This window comes from Dendropsophus ebraccatus, chromosome 12, assembly GCF_027789765.1.
Source record: "Dendropsophus ebraccatus isolate aDenEbr1 chromosome 12, aDenEbr1.pat, whole genome shotgun sequence".
Classification (NCBI taxonomy): Eukaryota; Metazoa; Chordata; class Amphibia; order Anura; family Hylidae; genus Dendropsophus; species Dendropsophus ebraccatus.
This window is the reverse complement of record NC_091465.1, coordinates 84,284,697-84,306,285: the sequence shown is the minus strand read 5'-3', so window position 1 is coordinate 84,306,285 and position 21,589 is coordinate 84,284,697. Positions and strand designations below refer to the sequence as shown.

At 43.9% G+C, this 21,589-nt stretch overlaps 1 protein-coding gene across 2 annotated transcripts; it reads left to right on the top strand.

Annotated features, from left to right (window-relative positions):
- The first annotated feature begins 1,337 nt into the window (after window positions 1-1,337).
- LOC138769613 (serine protease inhibitor swm-1-like) lies at window positions 1,338-19,507 on the top strand. Of its 2 annotated transcripts, none has more exons than XM_069948194.1 (4): window positions 1,338-1,358; window positions 17,308-17,369; window positions 17,998-18,033; window positions 19,015-19,507. In XM_069948194.1, exons 2-4 carry the CDS (start codon window positions 17,336-17,338, stop codon window positions 19,464-19,466), a joined length of 522 nt encoding a protein of 173 aa, XP_069804295.1. In that variant the 5' UTR covers window positions 1,338-1,358; window positions 17,308-17,335; the 3' UTR covers window positions 19,467-19,507. The 2 variants fall into 2 exon arrangements, with proteins under 2 accessions (XP_069804295.1, XP_069804294.1); XM_069948193.1 differs by lacking the exon at window positions 1,338-1,358 and adding an exon at window positions 16,679-16,725.
- The last annotated feature ends 2,082 nt before the right edge of the window (window positions 19,508-21,589 follow it).

The window sequence follows — 21,589 nt, the reverse complement described above, 5'->3', positions numbered from 1 at the left end:
TTGCCTTTCTATCAGCTCGAACCAGTCTGCCCATTCTCCTCTGACCTCTGGCATCAACAAGGCATTTCCGCCCACAGAACTGCCGCTCACTGGATGTTTTTTCTTTTTCGGACCATTCTCTGTAAACCCTAGAGATGGTTGTGCGTGAAAATCCCAGTAGATCAGCAGTTTCTGAAATACTCAGACCAGCCCTTCTGGCACCAACAACCATGCCACGTTCAAAGGCACTCAAATCACCTTTCTTCCCATACTGATGCTCGGTTTGAACTGCAGGAGATTGTCTTGACCATGAGTTGCCGCCATGTGATTGGCTGATTAAAAATTAAGTGGTAACGTGCAGTTGGACAGGTGTACCTAATAAAGTGGCCGGTGAGTGTAGCTATCTTAGATTACCTCATATACAGCAGCCTATGGAGGGGATGCCGCTATGTAACAGAGCTACAAAACAAAAAGGAAAATCGGGTTGCTTTCTTGTCCAGTGTCTAAGTACAATTTAGGTGAAAGCTACAAAGGGTGAACTGAGATAAGCTCACCTGGGCAAGTTGTGCTACGCATAGGCACAACTCTATTGTAGGCTTCAAAGGCACACAGCTGCCAACTCCAGGTGTCTCGAGGTCAAGCCAAGAGATAACAAGGAAAGTAGGAGAGAAATTTTCCCAGCAGTACCATCTGGGACTGAGTTACCCTTAGATGAGTCAGGCGCAGGGGTCGTGGTGGATCGTCACGGAGGCTGCCCAATATATGACTACGGGCAGTGTAGTACAGTATATTTTATTGGTGCAGCGCGTTTCGGCTCTAATCGGGCAGAGCCTTCCTCAGGCATGTGGTAGTACATAACATAACACTCTTATATACTAGTAATACATCCAACATGTCCCAATATGTGGATTTTATTGTAGAGGGTTTTTGTTTACAATCATCCACCATCTATGATGAACTTGTGTGACCTCACCTACCCGGAAGTGGGCTGGGACATATTGGATTTATTACTAGTATATAAGAGTGTTATGTTATGTCCATTCAGAAAATGACCCCAGCATGGCCACTAGCCGACTGCATGTAGATTAGTGAATTGATGGTTTTCCTCATACCCGTTTTGGTGTCACACAAGGTGCGGTGCACTCGTTTTTCTGTATCTTTCTCATACAGCATCAGCAATAACACTGATGCCAGTCACAGGCCCCTAAATGCCACAATCAATGTTAATGTTACGGTCTATTATCTGGTCTATTAACAACTAAGATATTATTATGTGGTGATGAAATATAAACCAAATAGAGGCGTATATAATACAGCGTATATAAGATGGCTGGTGGAATCCCATCATCACCAGAAGACCATAGAGGAGCAGCATCCAGGTATGGAGAAACATGGGGGTATGTGCCAAATTTGAGGATGAGGGCTCCATAGCTAACAAAAGTGGAGATTGCTTCATACCATCTCATATAGATACAAAGTGGCGGCTTTCTTAAATTCTCATAACCCATTGGAAACCAAGATAAGGCCATCCCAAACTGGAGCTCCTCATAGCCGGTCTATGAGTTAGTAAATGGTTTATCCCATCATATAACCCAATCATAGCCTTAGGGCTTTATCCAAGTTCAGCATCCCCCGCTATGCCGAATGCTCGGGTTCGGATAGACTCGAGCATGCTCGAGGTTCGCTCATCTCTAGTAAAGAGGCACTCCTGCTCTGAGGAACTCTGTAGGTCCATGCTCATTCATAAGAATGGCCAACCTGCAGTACCACACTTATCCTGAAGAGGCCACTGTTGAAGAACTGAGCAGCCACAAGAACCTTCCACCACAGAGATAACAGCCGATCACTGGGGATTGGACAAATCACTATCCCGTTGATCAGCTGATCGCATTGATGTCTTCACTATTAGAAAGGCTTCCTTACATAGGACAGTCCCTTTAAGTTATATCACAGTCGTGTCAGTTGATTCATCTACCGTACCAGGGATTACAGTTGCTGAATTCTGATCAAATTTTCACGTTTGAATTAATTGTAGAATTTTCAGACAAAGATTTCAACCTCCAAAGTGAAGATGGAAGGAAGATTGGTGGTGCTATATATATAATTTTATTTTTTTGCAGGCATGTTCCTTATACCGATTACAGCGCAAACAAGAGGCTGTAAGTATAAAACCCATAAGGATGTGTTCATTGTATTTCATTTTTCTATATGAGTTTCTATTTTGTATGATGCTGAATACTTTGGGGGGGGGGGGGGGGGAGGTGGGGGGTATGGTAGTGGCTTGCTCCACATTAAGAACACATGCATGCTCCCCCATGTGTATGAAGAGGGTGGAAGGGCCCTATTACACGGGATAATTTTTGTGCGAAAAATCATTAAATCGTTTGAATTTAAATGATAATCTGTGTAATTGCAGGAAACGATGAAAAAAATCGGTTGTATGTCACTGATTTAAGCCCCTATTCCACAGGCCGACGAGAGGAGCAAACGAGTACTATGAGCCACTGCTCGCTGCCACCGCTATTCCATGCGGCAGCAGTGACTCTGGGAGGGGCCACAGGGAAGTGCGGGGGGGGCTGTCTGGGTGATCGTCCGGGCAGCCCATAGGGGATAGTGGCGGTCTGCTGCCGCCTCTCCTAATCCACGGAGCGACGGCAGCAGATCGCTCCTATCCCGGTCGTTTGTCTTTCAACATATTTGAAAGACAATCGATGCAACGATCAGCTGACATGAACTATGTTGGCTGATTGTTGCCTCTGATTCCACAGGACAATTATTGGCCGTAATGGCCGATAATCGTTCCGTGGAATAGGGCCTTTAGATCTGAACCTAAAATTGACGTTAATCGTTCGCTAATCGTTCCCTGTAATTCCACATTTGTTCGCTCAAGTTCCGCATTTGTTCACTAATCGTTCAGTGTAATTGCGCATTGTTCATTGTTTTGCTGGGATCAGAAGGAATAAATGATCATAGAAACGTTCCCAATAACGATTGTAACTAACGATTATCGTTCTGTGTAATATGGTGATCGATTTCAGGCTAACAATAAAGAATCTTGTTTGCGATTGTTTATTGTTAGTCGTTAATTGTTAAAAATCGCTCCGTGTAATAGGACCCTAAGAGTTAGCTAATGGATTAAAGATTGATGGTTACATTATATATATGGCTAGCCTGAAACCACTTTGTTTCCTACAGCCGACTCCTTTGTTTCAGGAGAGATAAGCTGCAGTTAGAGTGCGGCCTGCCCCTCCCTTAGAAAGTGTACGGAGTGAAGTGAAGCTATAACAGACCAGAGGCACAGACTTAGGGCCCTATTACACGGGATGATTATCGTGTGAAAAATCGTTATATCGTATGAATTTGAACAATAATCGTTCTGTGTAATTGCAGGCAACGATCGTTTGTGTGTCGTTGGTCGTTGATTTAGATCTGAACCTAAAATTATCGTTAATCGTTCCCTGTAATTCCACATTCGTTCGATCAAGTTCACTAATCGTTCGGTGTAATAGCACATTGTTCATTGTTTTGCTGGGATCAGATGGAGTTATGCTGCGTTTACACAGACAGATTTATCTGACAGATCTTTGAAGCCAAAACCAGGAACAGACTATAAACAGGGATCAGTTCATAAAGGAAAGACTGGGATCTATCCTCTTTTCAAATCCATTCCTGGCTTTGGCTTCCAAAATCTGTCAGATAAATCTTTCTGTGTAAACGTACCCTTAGGGTCCTATTACACGGACTAATGATTAACGATCGCCAAAGATTTGAAGTCAAAGCCGGAAAAAGACTATAAACAGAGATCAGGTCATAAAGGAAAGACTGAGATTTCTCCTCTTTTCAGATCCATGCCTTGCTTTGGCTTCATATCTTTGGCAGATAATCTTTCTGTGTAAATGGACCCTAAACGATCATAGTAGCGATCGCAATAACGATCATAGTAACCATAGTAACTAACGACCATTCTTCTGTATAATATGGTGAACGATTTCAGGTTAACAATAAACAATCGCGTTTTCCATCGTTTATCGTAAGTCGTTAGTCGTTAAAAATCCCTCCATGTAATAGGACACTCAGGCGCCTATGGAAGGAATGGCACAGCACCCAAGGATGAAGGATGTGATCACAAGTCTCATACATTGTGCTAGAGATGATGTCGGAGTATATGTGTCAGTGACGTCAGTTTCCTTAGGGCCCTATTCCACCGGACGATTATCGTTCGCATAATCGTTAACGATTAACAATCTCAAACGACCGCTATTGCGAAAGACCTGAAAACGTTCACTCATTTCCATGGAACAATAATCGTTACTTATGATCGTAATTGCGATCGTTTTTCTGCGCTATTGCGTTCGTATCTATTGCGAACGACCGAACGACGTCTTATTCAATGCGAACGTTTTGCGAACGAGCAAAAATAAAAATAGGTCCAGGTCTTATAAAGCGATCAACGATTTCTCGTTCGGTTGTTAATCGTTAACTGCATTTCAACCAAACGATTATCGTTTAGACTCGAACGATTTAACGATAATCTGAACGATAATCGTCCGGTGGAATAGGGCCCTTAGTCTGATCTAGCCACACATTGAATCACTTACATTAAAGGGGTACTCCAGCAAAAATCTTTTTCTTTCAAATCAACTGTTGTCAAAAAGTTTTATAGATTTGTAATTTACTTCTGTAAAAGAATCTCCAGTCTTCCCATACTTATCAGCCGCTGAATATCCTGCAGGAAATGTTGTTTTATTTTCAGTCTGTCACAGTGCTCTCTGCTGACATCTCTGGCCAAGACAGGAACTTTGTCTCGTGTTTCTATGAATCCCCATAGAAAACCTCTCCTACTCTGGACAGTTCCTGTCTCGGCCAGAGATGTCAGCAGAGAGCGCTGTCTCAGACTGAAAATAAAACAATTTTAAAAGTCCATTCTGGGCACTCACCGTATCATGCTTCAAAGTTATTTTATTGTAGAAAAGTTATCAAAAATACATATGAAGGGACGTTTCGGCATCAAGCCTTCCTCAACTATGATGCCGAAACGTCCCGTCATATGTATTTTTGATGACTTTTCTACAATAAAATAACTTTGAAGCATGATATGGTGAGTGCCGAGAATGGACTTTTAAAATGCTATAAGGATTTTTCTTACTGCGAGCACCACCCTCGACACAGACGTGCCGCCTATAAAAACTTTTTCTATCTGAAAATAAAACAACACTTCCTGCAGGACATACAGCAGCTAATAAGTACGGGAAGACTTGAGATTTTTTAATAGAAGTAAATTACAAATCTATATAACTTTCTGATATTAGTTAATTAAAAAAAAAAAAAAAAAGATTTTTGCCGGACAACCCCTTTAATGCTGTAACTAGAGATGAGTGAACCTGCCGAGGTTCGGGGTCGTATGAACCAGAACTTTCGGCGTCTTATTCCCGCTGTCTGCCCGCTCCGTGAACAGGGTGGATACAGCCTAGGGACCGCCTGGAAAACTGGGATACAGCCATAGCCATAGGCTGTATGTGCAGCGGGAACAGAACGTATAAGATATGTCAGAGACTGCCTTGATGCCTGTCACCGTGATCCTAACACATTTTGTACTTTGAATTGTGTAAATGGCTGCGCCTGTAAAGAGGGATATTGCAGTCTGAATGATGGGAGTGGTAGGTGCGTCCTCCATCAGGATGCTCCACCCCAACCGATTCCAATAAGAAATGACTGATATACAGGTACATGGTAACAGCGCCATCTGCAAAAAAAAAAAAGTAAACTTCATATTCTTAGTGGGAAATCTCCCACCACCTTGGGTATAATGCGTCTATCTGTGCAGCACAAGCTGTATACTCCGCTACTCTCTTCACTCATCTAATACTTAAAGGTGCATCCTGGCAAGAAAAAAAAAAGAAATCATATTATTATCTAACTTTGTAATAAAACTCTATCAAAGAATAGTAAAAAAAAAAAATCACTGAAATTTCCCTTTAAAATGAAACCACTGTACGATTCTTTCCATCTGTTTGCATTGGTGAATAAAAATATTGTTTGCAAAGAGATGCCAGATTCCCAGTGTTCTTCATTATGTCAGTGATTCCGGAACACAGGGTGCGTGTACCCTAAGGACATGGTCACACCTATATGTTATATACAGTACAGATGAGAAGGAGCCCGTCAGGGATCAGAATGGAGGATCTGGAAGTCAAGTGACTGTGTCTGTAAATGGGGTCAGTGCTCATGGTGGAGGGGAGACCCCGGAGTAATATATAAGGAATCATGGTCAGATATAAACAGCAGGAGCCCAGTACACGACCAACGCAGATACTGAGCAAATACACCATAGCTGGAGGTCAGCATCAAGAATGGCTCGTCCTGTATAATATGAACTAGTTTATTATTAACTGGTTTGCCCCATCATCTATTCTATAGCATGAATTGGGAATTATAGGAAAATGCCACTGCAAGGAGCATTTCCTGAGTTAGGGGTTTGTATGCACTACATGGGTTCCTGTTAATTTAAATTGACACCATGCAATACCACATTTCATCTGTAGTGGTCACTGCTGGAGAGCTGAACAGTCACTGGGAGCCGATCACTGGGGATCAGTGGCCTAGCTACCATAGAGGCAGGGTAGGCTGTTGCTATGGGGCCCATGCAGGAGGGGGGCTGGGGAGAAGATAAGAGCCTCCTCTGTCCTTCTGTTCAAACCCTTATGTACTGCAGTGTGTAAGTGACCCAATGTTTACTTACATGCTGCAACACAAAAAAGGGTTAACAGGCAGAAGACAAAAAAAATCTTTGCTTCCCTGCACTGATAACCCCTGACCTCTGTTCTCACTGCCTGCTGTGCAGAGGTTAGGGGTTATCAGTGCACCAGCAGTAGAGCATAGATTTCCTTGTCTTCTGAACATTGGGTCACTTACACACTGGAGTACATAAGGGGTTAAGCAGAAGGTAGTCTGCTCCTGCACCTATGTATTTATCCATAAGGGCTCCTAATGGACCCTTACAGTTAAATACAGTGGACTGACAAAACAAGCAGCCATTGGCTCTCTGCTCTGCCTGTCAATTTTGTGGCTGCAGCCAAGATTCTGCCTCTGACCACAGGAGATTTTATCTTTTTGGCAACATCACAGTGTATATATATATATATATATATATATATATATATATATATATATGCAGTGCTTTGTCGTGTGCGTAGGGGAGGGGGGGCCCTTACAGTTTTTGCTATGGGGCAACTTGGATCAAAAATCCAAATTGTAGATACCTAAAGGTCTAACCATTCTTAGAGGGGTACTCCTGTGGGGAACATGTCTTTAAATTAACTGATGTGAGAAAGTTTTATAGATTTGTAATTTACTTCTATTTAAAAATCTCCAGTCTTCCAGTACTTATCAGCTGCTGTATGTCCTGCAGGAAGTGGTGTATTCTCTCCAGTTTGACGCAGTGCTCTCTGCTGCCACCTCTGTCCATGTCAGGAACTGTCCAGAGCAGGAGAGGTTTTCTATGGGGATGTGCTGCTGCTCTGGACAGTTCCTGACATGGACAGAGGTGGCAGCAGAGAGCACTGTGTCAGACTGGAAAGAATACATCCCTTCCTGCAGGACATACAGCAGCTGATAAGTATCGGAAGACAATTTTTTTTTACATGTATTTACATTTCTATCCTAATCACCCCTCACCTGCAATGTATAGGATCCAACACTGAGAACACCCTGAGCTGCTGTACCATAGGACACAAAACACATTTAAAGGGAATCTGTCAGCTCCCGGGCCCTATCTAATGGTGGTTTTACACGGAACGATTTATCGTTTGAATTTGCACGATAACGGTAGAATTCGAACGATAATCGTACGTGTAAACGCGGCGAACGATCAAGCGACGAGCGAGAAATCGTTTATTTTGATCTTTCAAGAACTTCTCAAATCGTCGTTGATCGTTCGCAAAAAATTTGCAGATCGTTCCGTGTAAACAGTCTTTCAACGATTTCACCTATGTGTGAGATAGGCTTAAGCGATCACAAAACGACTTTTCCGTACGATGTATCGTTCCGTGTAAACGCTGATCGTTATGAAAAAAACATTGTTCATTCTAAATCGTTAATTGTGCGATCGGGCGAATTATCGCTCCGTGTAAAAGTACCATAAGGTGCTTACAGTGAGCGGTAGTTGGTAGTCCCCTAGTGAGCATGGTGCTTTTTGGTAATTTTCCGTGCAGTGGATTATGTACAATCTCATGTCTCCTACTGTACTGAAGAGGCAAACAGGAGTTGTTTGTGCCGCATTCTGGCGCACCTCTCCACTCCTTCCCTTCCCTCCTCTTCATGTATAATCAATGCTGCCCGGCCTCCTGCTCGCTCAGCTGTCAGCCAGTGTCTCTGATTGCAGATCAGTCCTCTGTAGGCAGGTTATGTCTGAAAGAAACACTCAGATATAGTTGAACCTGTGGTCTAGGGGTTACTCTCCTGTCTAGAGACCTGCCAGCAGAATATTCTCTGGTTCAAATCCCCTGATGGAAATGAAATACAGGTATTTATTTATTTATGTTTTTCTCATTATTGTATCATTTTTAAGGCTATGTTCACACACACTGTATTTTTACTGAGTATTTTGCAACCAAAACCAGAAGTGGATTGAAAACACAGAAAGGCTATAGAAACACTTTTGAAATTGAGTGGATGGCCGTCATTTAGTGGCAAATAATTACTGTTATTTTAAAACAACGTCCGATATTTGCCATTAAATGGCAGCCATCCGCTCAATTTCAACAGTGTGTGAACATAGCCTTTCTGTGTTCTCAATCCACTCCTGGTTTTGATTGCAAAATACTGACCAAAATACTGAGCGAAAATACTGTGTGTGAACATAGCCTTACAAATTATACAATAATGAGAAAAAAAATACATTTATTTAATTTCCATCAGGGGATTCAAACCAGAGAATGAACTGCTGGCAGGTCTCTAGACAGGTGAGTTATCCCTAGAACACAGCTCCAACACAACAGAGGACTGATCTGCAATCAGAGACACTGTCTGACAGCTGAGCGGGCAGGAGGCCGGGCAGCATTGATTATTCATGAAGAAGAGGGAAGAGGAAGGAATGGTAAGGCGACCAGATTGCGGCACGAACAACTCCTCTTTGACTCTTCATTACAGTAGGAGACGTGAGATTGTACATAACCCACTGCACGGAAAATTACCAAAAAGGCACCATGCTCACTGGGGGCTGCCAGCTACAGCACACTGTCAGCACCTCAGGTAGGGCCCAGGAGCTGACAGATTCCCTTTAAAAACTAAACTTTTCACCAGGATGAGAAACTTTTGTGAACTTGGCGTGCCCCATCTACTCTGCGGGTGACCATGTGATGCAGCATCTTCACCCTCCCTGCATTTCCATATTAACAATGGGATTTCCCTGGGAAGTAACCTGTAATTACAGCACATGAGCCTGTATTTATGTCAGATTTGCATATTAGATTTCCATTGCAGAATACAGACTTATATAATGTATTAAAAAATTATTGTATGAGCATTATAGATTACCATGTGCCACAACTACAGATGTAAGAAGAGATGAGTCATAAATTATGTCTGTGATATACAATGATGTTCAACTCATATAACCCATCCTCAAAGGGGCATACCAAGGGGGAAAATGACATTTTACAGCGACTGGCAGGAGTAAAGGAGACACTGCTTCTTATGGCACAGTGACATATCACTAGTGCTGCTGTATGTAGATACTGGGCCCCCCATGATGTCTGTATATTATATGCTACCAATACCATTTAAATTACATGGAGGGGAGCTGTTTGTGTCACTAGTACTGCAGCCTCCCCTGATGTCTATATATTACATTTTACCATTAGAATCATGTCACATCATGTCTGACGTAGGGAGCTAGACTCTCGAAAGCTTACAATCAAATATACTCAGTTAGCCTCCAAAAGGTATCGCCTGATTTCTTCTCTATTCTACCATTAGAATAGACATTACACTGGGAGAAGCTGTCTGTGTCACTAGTGCTGCAGCCTCCCCTGATGTCTAAATAATACATGTTACCATTAGAATAGACATTGCACTGGGGGAGCTGTCTGTATCACTAGTGCTGCAGCCTCCCCTGATGTCTATATAATACATGTTACCATTAGAATAGACATTACATTGGGGGAGCTGTCTGTGTCGCTAGTGCTGCAGCCTCCCCTGATGTCTATATAATATATGTTACCATTAGAATAGACATTGCACTGGGGGAGCTGTCTGTATCACTAGTGCTGCAGCCTCCCCTGATGTCTAAATATTACATGTTACCATTATAATAGACATTACACTGGGGGGAGCTGTCTGTATCACTAGTACTGCAGCTTCCCCTGATGTCTATATAATACATGTTACCATTAGAATAGACATTACACTGGGGGAGCTGTCTGTGTCACTAGTGCTGCTGCCTCCCTAATTGTCCTGCTATGACCCAGTGACACCCCTCCCCCCAGCAGCCCCTTGTTTGTAGTAGTTGACAAATTAAAAAAAGTTATAATCTATTGTAACCGTCGTGCCTGGCCAGTTTGCAGACTTATGTAATTGCCGCGTCCTGTCGCTCCCCGGTATTGTAACCGCCACCATCATTCAGTCTGCAGTCTATTGAAACCGCCTACTCTACAGCCCGCAGTCTACTGTAACCGCCTTCTCTACAGACTGCAGTCTACTGTAACCGCCTACTCTACAGACCGCAGTCTACTGTAACCGCCTACTCTACAGCCCGCAGTCTACTGTAACCGCCTTCTCTACAGACTGCAGTCTACTGTAACCGCCTACTCTACAGCCCGCAGTCTACTGTAACCGCCTACTCTACAGTCCGCAGTCTACTGTAACCGCCTACTCTACAGACCGCAGTCTACTGTAACCGCCTACTCTACAGCCTGCAGTCTACTGTAACCGCCTACTCTACAGACCGCAGTCTATTGTAACCTCCTACTCTACAGACCGCAGTCTATTGTAACCGCCTACTCTACAGACCGCAGTCTACTGTAACCGCCTACTCTACAGACCGCAGTCTACTGTAACCGCCTACTCTACAGACCGCAGTCTACTGTAACCGCCTGCTCTACAGACTGCAGTCTATTGTAACCGCCTACTCTACAGACCGCAGTCTACTGTAACCGCCTACTCTACAGTCCGCAGTCTATTGTAACCGCCTACTCTACAGTCCGCAGTCTACTGTAACCGCCTACTCTACAGACCGCAGTCTACTGTAACCGCCTACTCTACAGACCGCAGTCTACTGTAACCGCCTACTCTACAGTCCGCAGTCTACTGTAACCGCCTACTCTACAGACCGCAGCCTATTGTAACCGCCTACTCTACAGCCCGCAGTCTACTGTAACCGCCTACTCTACAGACCGCAGTCTACTGTAACCGCCTACTCTACAGCCCGCAGTCTACTGTAACCGCCTACTCTACAGTCCGCAGTCTACTGTAACCGCCTACTCTACAGACCGCAGTCTACTGTAACCACCTACTCTACAGACCGCAGTCTACTGTAACCGCCTACTCTACAGACCGCAGTCTATTGTAACCTCCTACTCTACAGACCGCAGTCTACTGTAACCGCCTACTCTACAGACCGCAGTCTACTGTAACCGCCTGCTCTACAGACCGCAGTCTACTGTAACCGCCTACTCTACAGACCGCAGTCTACTGTAACCGCCTACTCTACAGACCGCAGTCTACTGTAACCGCCTACTCTACAGTCTGCAGTCTATTGTAAACATAACCAGCCCCTGATGAAAAGGGGGAATGATGCTAGTGTCCAGTATACTGTATATACAGTTATTATACCCAGTAGCTATCATGTACCAACCAATATAAAGAGAAATACACAGACAAGGATACTGGTTACACCAAACTGGTTATCATTTACCTCTAAGAGTAATATTTCTGGTTATTTCTGCACAGTAAATTTATACTGTGTACAGCGTGTTACCGGTTGTCACTGCTCTCAAAAAGTATACGACGTACTATGCGTTACCAACTATCACTGACCTTTAGGAGTATATAGAGTATAAGGTATAGCATTGTGTGGTGTCCCAATACTGGTGCTGTTTATGGCACCTTAGTAAGTAATTCCCTCAGGTTCGAAATAGTGGGAGATGTAGTACTGTGTTTTCCCCACCAGGTGCCACTACTATTTTGTCTTACTTGTTGCACAGCTGAAGTACCAAGGGTTAATTGTTTTTGTACCATGTGTGATATGCTGACCAATCAGAGGTGCTTGTTCTCTTCTAACCTTTCTCGTTTCTTCTCTCTCTCATGCACTTTTAGCCCCACCACTCACAGGAGGGTTTAGTTTTAGCCCCTGGAGGAGGAGTTAGCTTGGTGGAGGAAGTAAGTTCAGTTCTCAGATAGTATTCAGTGTGAGAGGAAGCAAACCAAACTAGTCTCTGCAAAAGTTAAGCCAGGGCCTGGCTTTGGCTAGTACCCCTGACAGGGACCACAGACAGCAACCAAAGATTTCTTTATGCAAGTAACTAAGACAAAGATACAATGCTAAGCTCAACTTAGGGGAGAGAAGCCACTTCGGAATAACCCTTGCCCATGCCAGGAACCTCTCTAAAAAGTGCAGGGCAGTCTCCTGAAGCAAGAGGAACTGACCACAGTAGGACAAAGCTACCGTGCAAGGTCTACGTATCCTACTGCGCAGTGCAGGACGTGGGCCAGGCATGGTACATGTGTGAGGCTGCCGAGTTGCAGAGCCGCCACCAGTTTCCGCCCGTCGTCACACGCAACCAAGCTCACTGCTAATTAGGCTGGGTTCACACTGCGTTTTCAGCATCCGTTTAACGGATCCGTTTTTTTAAACGGTCAAAAAATTAGTGTCAACAGTACTTTATTGTGCGTCAAAAGGAACGCATCCGTTTTGATCCGTTTTTTTTTATAATGGAAGTCAATGGACACCCCCTTTACTCTGTGGAAGCAGTAGTGAACTTAGACATGCCTTGTGTAAGAAAGACAGAAATCCAAAAATATAGTAGAGGTCCCAATAAAACAGTACTGAGCACTTCTTAGGGGTCTGTGTGCAACATTCTATGGACGGACCGATTCCTCTATCATGTCAATTCTTTCAGTGGAATGTGGAATCCGCCCGTGCATAGAATGGTGTCTATGTCATGGGTGGAGAGGCTCGCGGCCCCCAGCGCGTACTAGCGATGGAATCTGCCGGAATTTATCCACATAGATTCCGTAGTCTGAATCCACCCTGAGGCTATGTTCACACTGCGTATATGTCCGGCCACATATTTTCGCGGCCGGACATATACGCGGTAAACTCCGGCCGGAGATTTACGCTACTTGAGGCCGGCTACGTACGGAGCGCGAACTTACGCCCGTAGTCTACTTACGCTTCCCGAGCGCCCTACGTAGCGATCTGACAGCGGTCTTTTATTTGGAAAACTTCGCCTAGCCCCGGACACCCCACAAAACCTTTTGGATCGGCACAAAAAGCTGCAAAAGTGAAGAAATCACCACCACGTACGGGACCGCATGTAACGCTACGGGCGTAAGTTACGGCATTTTCGTCCTCAAACAATGGTCTGGTTCATTTTTTACGGCGCCGCGTACGATCCGGGCGTAAGTTTGTACGTAGTGTGAACTGTGCGGCCTTACATCGTATACTTTCCATTGTACGCAAACTACGTAAGTCTCCGGCCGCTTATTCACGGAACGCGCTACGGCCGGAAACTTACGTAGTGTGAACCGAGCCTTATGGTGTGCAGCCTGTGGACAGACTGAAGACTTGTTAAGGGGGTGGTGGACCCAGATACAGATGATTTCGGCATAGGATGAGGTCAGCATGTCTCTTCTCCCTTGTGGGAAGACTCGCTGGTATAGTGGGCAAGGCAGATGGATTTCTTATAGAATAGATCCGTGTAGTTACATGTGAATAGGGGTCAGCTCTCAGCATGGAGTTATTATACAGTATTTTATATACATATTACGTAATGTAACCTGTAAATCATATAAACTATGATTGCTGCTCTGGCTGTCACCATGTGACCTGTTTGTGACTCTGTGTCCTCGCTGTGGGCAGGGTGCACAGAACCTCCTGTACTGAGTCCCTTACATAAGTCCTCACCTCTGTTACACCCATTCTCCTGTCTGACATACTGGATGTGTGCCACTACAGTAGTGCTGCCAGTGCAGGGAGGACTGCAGTCACATGAGGAGGAGGAGGGGTTTAGAATCCAGATTTGGCTCCTCCCATCTCATCACTGCTAAAACATCCAAGGTGTTGTGTGGTGTAACCCCCGGGGTGATGTTACTGTATATCGGAGGATCGGCCGGTCACTTGCTAGGTGGTGAGGTGTGACCCCACACCGGAGGTGGTTGGCCGAGATACAGCCGGACCTTGTAGTGTGAATTTATGACGCCAGTGCCAGGTGGGCACACAGATGACAGGTGAGATGGCACGCCTGCTTTGAGTGTTGAAGGCCGGTTGTACCCTTTTCCCCTGTGGTCAGTGTCCTGCCGGGTTGCTACAGGGTTCCTTGGGTTAGAGTGATCACGCATGGCCGGAGTGGTGTAGTGACCCTCCCGGACTATCGTAACCACCACCCACAGAAAGGGGAAGTGTCCCAAGGCTGCGGTGTGTGCTGTGTCGGTGGATAGCGAATAATCACAGAGTCTCTTTAACGTCAGGAAGGCTGGTTTACTAATTGCAAATGTGCAGCAGGTAATACAGAGTCGAGAGTATGAGGTTTCTCTGGATAAAGCACTGGATCACACACTTAACAATAGTTCCGAATAAACACTTGACAGTATAGCAACCTGATCTATAGTGAAAGTACAACGTAGGATATAGTCGTGTTGACTGAGTAGTGCTGAGTGATACAAAGGAGCAGAGTAGCAGAGAGGAGGATGCAGTGAGAGTCCCAACCCATGTAGTACTGTGCTCTGCTGGGATGTTGGAGGACGAGGTAATATTGACTTTTAGTTAGTCTTTACACCACCTTATGCCCACTAGACTCAGCTAAACCTTCCTAATGGGTGACACAGGCCCCAGATCTTGTTACCTGCGATGAGCGGAATGCTGAGGATTTCCTGCTGACACTTGCACTGCAAGATAGAGTTCTTAGGCTTATTGCAACTTTGCTCTATCTAGATCAGTTCCTAGCTTGTTGGCTTTTGTGGATACTGTCCTGCTCTGTGACTTCTAGTTGTCCATGGTGTAGGTTGATGTTGTCTCTGACTTGTCTTCTCCTAAGAGGCTTGATCAGTGCATAGTGCTGTGTAGCGTTACTTGTAAGAAAGTTGTGAGAGATGAGCTGTCTTGCGTCCTTCCCATACGGGGTTCTGACTAAGACTGAACTGAGGTACGGGGACCTGGCAGAGGGTTAGGGCCCAGATAGGACCACTGTGGAGAGCTATCTGGCTTGCCTCCACAATGTCCAACACGAAAGACCCTTGCTCCTCCTCCACCTATGAGAGTTACTTCCTCCAAGCATGTAATGTGCGCTGTGAGTGGGTGAAGAGAACAGAAGAGATAAGGAGAGAGGTGATAGGACAGAAGAAAACAAGACTCCTACTGGTCTACAGATTCAGGTGACAAATAGAGAAACAATAACCCTTTACATCCTTCAGCTGTGCGGCTTCCAAATACATATACATAATATAGTGACATCTAGTGGCGAACATTAGTACTACTTTTATTACCACACAAATACAATAAGTACAGACTTTTGCGAAGGGTGTATATACACCGTGGTAGGACACCACACGTTGTCTCAAGTAATTCAATTAAGTGTAAGTTTTATTGACAGCACAAATTAAATATTAGTGAGGTCTCCGAGAAGTAATACCGTCCAGACAGGCTGCTTACAGTGCCAAACCTAAGAGAGTACTACTACTATAACGGGGCACGAGGGGGAGGGTCATTACTACTGTTAGGGGGCCTAAAGAGAGACATTACTTGCAGCAGAATAGTGAGCGCAGCTCTGGAGTATAATACAGGATGTAACTCAGGATGAGTACAGGATCAGTAATGTAATGTATGTACACAGTGACCCCACCAGCAGAATAATGAGTGCAGCTCTGAAGTATAATACAGGATGTAACTCAGGATCAGTAATGTAATGTATGTACACAGTGACCCCACCAGCAGAATAGTGAGTGCAGCTCTGGAGTATAATACAGGATGTAACTCAGGATCAGTAATGTAATGTATGTACACAGTGACCCCACCAGCAGAATAGTGAGTGCAGCTCTGAAGTATAATACAGGATGTAACTCAGGATCAGTAATGTAATGTATGTACACAGTGACCCCACCAGCAGAATAGTGAGTGCAGCTCTGGAGTATAATACAGGATGTAACTCAGGATCAGTAATGTAATGTATGTACACAGTGACCCCACCAGCAGAATAATGAGTGCAGCTCTGAAGTATAATACCCATAGCAGATTTCCCCCCTCACGGACAGTATTGGGGTGTCTAATCATTATATATACTTACTGAAGGTGATGTGACATATTGCTGACTGCTGTGCTTCTTCCTCGGCCAGGTACGATCACTTCTAACTATAATTAAATGTTATGCCATTTTTCGCTCTTTTAATATATGGAATAATTACATGTTACGTGATGGTGAACAATTATAAACCAAATATAGAGGACGGGCCGCGCCCTGAGCTCCATCCTCACTGTATATAAGATGACTGGTAGAATCCCGGCATCAGCAGGAGACATAGAGGAGCAGCATCCAGGTATGGAGCAAAGCTTCTGCTCTTATTATTCTCCCTGATATACGAGGGGTCGCTGCTGGAGCCATATAACAGAGAGGAGCCATAGCTGACATCTCAGGCTGCATCACCCAGAGGGGGGCAGAAACTTTCTTACATCTCCCCCCAGAATGATTCCAACCAGAGCTGATCCCTCGTAGCTGAGCCGTCTCCTATATAGTTAGGTTTCTCCCATCATTTATGGCATATCAATATCATAGAGCATGAGTTGTGGGAAATTGCCAATGCAAAGAGCGTCTCCTACTCTGGAGGACTCGTCATGTCTATATGTTACATGGTCTCCTGTGCATTTGATTGGCCGGCATGTAATACCCTGTTCCTCCTGTAGTGGTCACTGCAGGAGAGCTGAGCAGCCACCAGGAGCCGATCACCGGGGATTAGAGAGGTTTCACCAGTCAGTCAAGGGAGCAACATCAGCAAAACCTCATCATGTGATCTCCTAATGTTGGAGGGGGGGGGGGGGGGGGGGCAGTATAACTGTGTCCAAGACCAGACGAATCCTGAATACAGGGAATAATGTTTTCTCACTTTCATCAACATTTACAGGAAAAGAGATTGAAACTCAAAGCTGAAGATGGGAACATCTGTGATCCTGGTGTCATCCCTGAGTGAGTTATATCTAATATATATCTGTATACTAATCTATTATCTATCTATCTCCTATCTATTTATCTATCTATCTCCTATCTATCTATCTATCTATCTATCTATCTCCTATCTATCTATCTATCTATCTATCTATCTATCTATCTATCTATCTATCTATCTCCTATCTATCTATCTATCTATCTATCTATCTCCTATCTATCTATCTCCTATCTATCTATCTATCTATCTATCTATCTATCTCCTATCTATCTATCTCCTATCTATCTATCTATCTATCTATCTATCTATCTCCTATCTATCTATCTCCTATCTATCTATCTATCTATCTATCTATCTATCTATCTATCTATCTATCTATCTATCTATCTATCTATCTCCTATCTATCTATCTCCTATCTATCTATCTATCTATCTATCTATCTATCTATCTCCTATCTATCTATCTCCTATCTATCTATCTATCTATCTATCTATCTATCTATCTATCTATCTATCTATCTATCTATCTATCTATCTATCTATCTATCCTTTCATCCTGTGTCCTGCAGATATATCAGATTGACCTCCCCCTTATTATATAGACTCTATGGATTTGTCTTCATACTATGATTTTTTTTTATTTTGCAGGCGCGCTGCTTATTCTTAGTGTTCAAGCAGGGAACAGTAAGTATTAGTATTATAAAATATCATTGTGTTTCACTATTCTACATTGTACTTTGTGGAGATGAAAACATCATTTACTCCAGGGATTTTTCTTTTTTTCAAATCAGCTTTTGTCAGAAGGTTACACAGATTTGTTATTTCGTTCTATTTACAAATCTCCAGTGTTCCAGTACTTATCTGCTGCTGTATGTCGTGCAGGACATGGTGTATACTTTCCAGTCTGACACAGTGCTCTCTGCTGCCACCTCTGTCCATGTCAGGAACTGTCCAGAGCAGGAGAGGTTTTCTATGGGGATTTGCTGCTGCTCTGGACAGTTCCTGACATGGACAGAGGTGGCAGCAGAGAGCGCTGTGTCAGACTGGAGAGAATACACCACTTCCTGCAGGACATACAGCAGCTGATAAGTACTGGAATTGGAGTGGAAATTTATAAATAGAAGTAAATTACAAATCTATCTAACTTTCTGACACCAGTTGATTTAAAAAAAATCCTCTGGAGTGCCCCTTTAACGAATATTTTTCTTAATAGAATATAACAGGGGAATCAGATACATTGTGTTCTGCCTGGTGCAGGGCTGGAGGGGGTGGGGCATGACTATGAATCCTGGTGTCATGCTCCGCCCCTCAGTGTTACTTTCTCCTTGTAGTGGCGTAGTATCATTATTCCCAGTATTATCCTACAGCGTTGGTCAGAATTGGGATGCTCCATCTTATTATATTGTTTCCTAGATTTCCTGAACTTAAAGGGCTTGTCTAGACTTAGAGAATAGGGCTGAGCTGTATGTGAGCTTGTCTAGTGCTGGATTTGGAGGTAGTCATGGACACTCCCTTTAAGGGTTTGTTCACATATGTCCAGGGATGGCAATGCCCGATACACGAACCTGCCCCTCACGTCCCCCCCGGCACGCCATAGGACTAAAGACGAGACCCTACACCAGATCAAGGAACATACAATAATGATATATATATGTTTTTTTTCAGTTGGTTATGGACATCATCATAATCCCTGTCCGCCAGGCAAAGTACTTAGCCCGTGTGGTGGCGCCTGCCCAGCGACCTGCGATAACATGGAGCCTGTATGCATAACTATGTGCCAACCCGGATGTGTCTGCAGAGACGGCCTCGTAGATGACGGCCATGGCAGATGTGTGAGGAGGGAAGACTGCTGCAGAGGGAACATGGTGTACTCCAAGTGCGGCAATGACTGCCCCCAGAATACCTGCCCGCCCCCCGATAATCTGGCATTCATGTGTGGAGCCGGCTGTTCTGCTGGCTGCTTCTGTAGACCCGGATTCAAACGTCTGGGCAACAAATGTGTCCATCCTAGGGACTGCCCCCGAAGAATCGGCCACCCTCACGGAGACCGACCCCGAGACCCTCCCCAAGACCCTCCCCGAGACCATTCTTACGGAAAGCCCCCGTCTTATCACTGAATTGCCAACATCTAAAGTGGAAATAAAAGGGATTGGATAAAGTTGGTTTTATCTTGTTTTATCTCGTCGCAGGATCCAGTCATCTGGTTATAGAATAGTCATCAGGGACGGTGGACGCCCATGTACCCTCCCTATGAGGCGGCACATGTGGCCGGACCTTCTAGCCAGATTGTGCACATTGGAAGGATAGTCACCGCCCATACGGCAGGCCAGTCACTGCGTATGTAATAGGTGATGATGGTATATATCAACTACTGGGAATGAGCTTCAGCCTGATCCCGGCAGTTTAACCTCTTTAAAAGGAATATGTCACTAGTTTTATTCCACCTTAAATGAGGGCAGTAAAAACTAGTAACAGAAATGCTGAACAGATTGATGTATTGCTTACATCATTCTGTTCAGCTGTTCTCCTAATATGCAGGAGAATATGATTTGTGCCACACCCCTTTCCCCACCCTCCAGCTGCTGATTGACAGTTGGCTGCCTATACACAGCATGGATAGATAACTGCCAATCAGCAGCTGGTAGGTGGAGTTTTCCGCTTCTCATGAATATCCAGGACTACTGAACTCATGCACATAATGGAGAGGACTACTTATTATCCATGTTATTCAGGAGGAGATCTCTGGATCAGCTGCACAGAATAATGTAAGTGATACAGCATCCTGTTCTGCTTCTCTGTCACTAGTTTATGCTGCCCTGAGATAAGACTCCATAAACCTAATACCCATCACAGCAATAAAAAGGCTAAATGTCAGGGTGCTGACCAGATTATTCATGAAAGTTCCCTAAGTGGAGTGGACTAAAAAAGTGTAAAAACATTTGTTTTCTTCAAAATAAAAAAAATATTCCCCAATATATTAAAAAAATTACACGTTCCCTCCCTTAAAGAGGTAGTTCGCAATTTTTTTTCTTTGAAACCATCTGGTGCCAAAAAGTGCCAGAGATTTGCAATTTATTTTGGCAATTAAAAAAAATCTCAGTACTTATAAGCTGCTGTATGTACTGCAGGAAGTGGTGTCTGACACAGTGCTCTCTGCTGCCACCTCTGTCCATGTCAGGAACTGTCCAGAGCAGCAGCAAATTCCCATAGAAAACCTCTTCTGCTTGCAGAATTATTCTACCTTTATGGATATCTTTAAAGATATACTGTTTGAACACACGTTATTTTATGGTTTATTGTTTACTTTCCTTTGCTTTTCTTTACACCTTATCTATACAATGTGTTATATATGTTGTATTTTCATATGTTGTATTTTGCTTTTGTTTGAAAAATTCTATTGAAAAAATTCAATAAAATATATTGAAACAGAAAACCTCTCCTGCTCTGGACAGTTCCTGACATGGACAGAGGTGGCAGCAGAGAGCACTGTGTCAGACTGGAAAGAATACACCACTTCCTGCAGGATATACAGCAGATGATAAGTACTGGAAGACTGGAGATTTTTTTATGCAAGTATTACAAATCTGCACTTTCTGGCACCAGTTAATTTGAAAAAAAAAAAAAAAGGGAACTATTCACATATCCACCATGAGATTCTCCGCACCTTCTCATCCTGGACTCTCTACCTGCTACTGTCAGGGAAAAAATAAAAACCATCAATTCAGAAATGACTGAAAGGTGCCACATACCGCCTGTACTGCAGTGTGTCCACCAGAGGGCGCAGTCACTCCACAAGATATAATCAGTCCCTATGCATTGGTAATAGGTATTTAGCATGAGGCTGTTTTCACTGCTCCTTGTATACTGGTATTACTGGTAATGCTGGTCTTGTTACACTGGGTTTTTAGAGTATTGTTATGATGGTAATATATAAGGAGATAAAATGTATTCCTTGCAACCATAAGACTATCAAATAAAGGTATACAGTATTATTACACATAGAATATTGTGTTATAGCTATGTTGTCTTGTGTCGGGGGACAGACCATATCTTTCCCTTATGTTCCGGTCAGCAGCACAACATATGGGGGTTTCCCCACCGTGCAAGCTACCAATCAGCACTTCTGTTCTCAGTGATGCCTCCATTGTGAATTTCTGTGTAACATTATATTCTTTTACCGTTTGGTGTGGTCGCCTTCCTTTCCTTTTATCCTTCGGGGCAGGAGAGAGTTTGTTCATGC

Bases quoted from the DNA above. Each gene is read 5' to 3' on its own strand.
- LOC138769613 (XM_069948194.1), top strand. From the start codon at position 17,336: ATGGGAACATCTGTGATCCTGGTGTCATCCCTGA. The intron at 17,370-17,997 runs GTGAGTTATATC...TTTATTTTGCAG, and splicing joins GATCCTGGTGTCATCCCTGA to GCGCGCTGCTTATTCTTAGT. The intron at 18,034-19,014 runs GTAAGTATTAGT...GTTTTTTTTCAG, and splicing joins TAGTGTTCAAGCAGGGAACA to TTGGTTATGGACATCATCAT.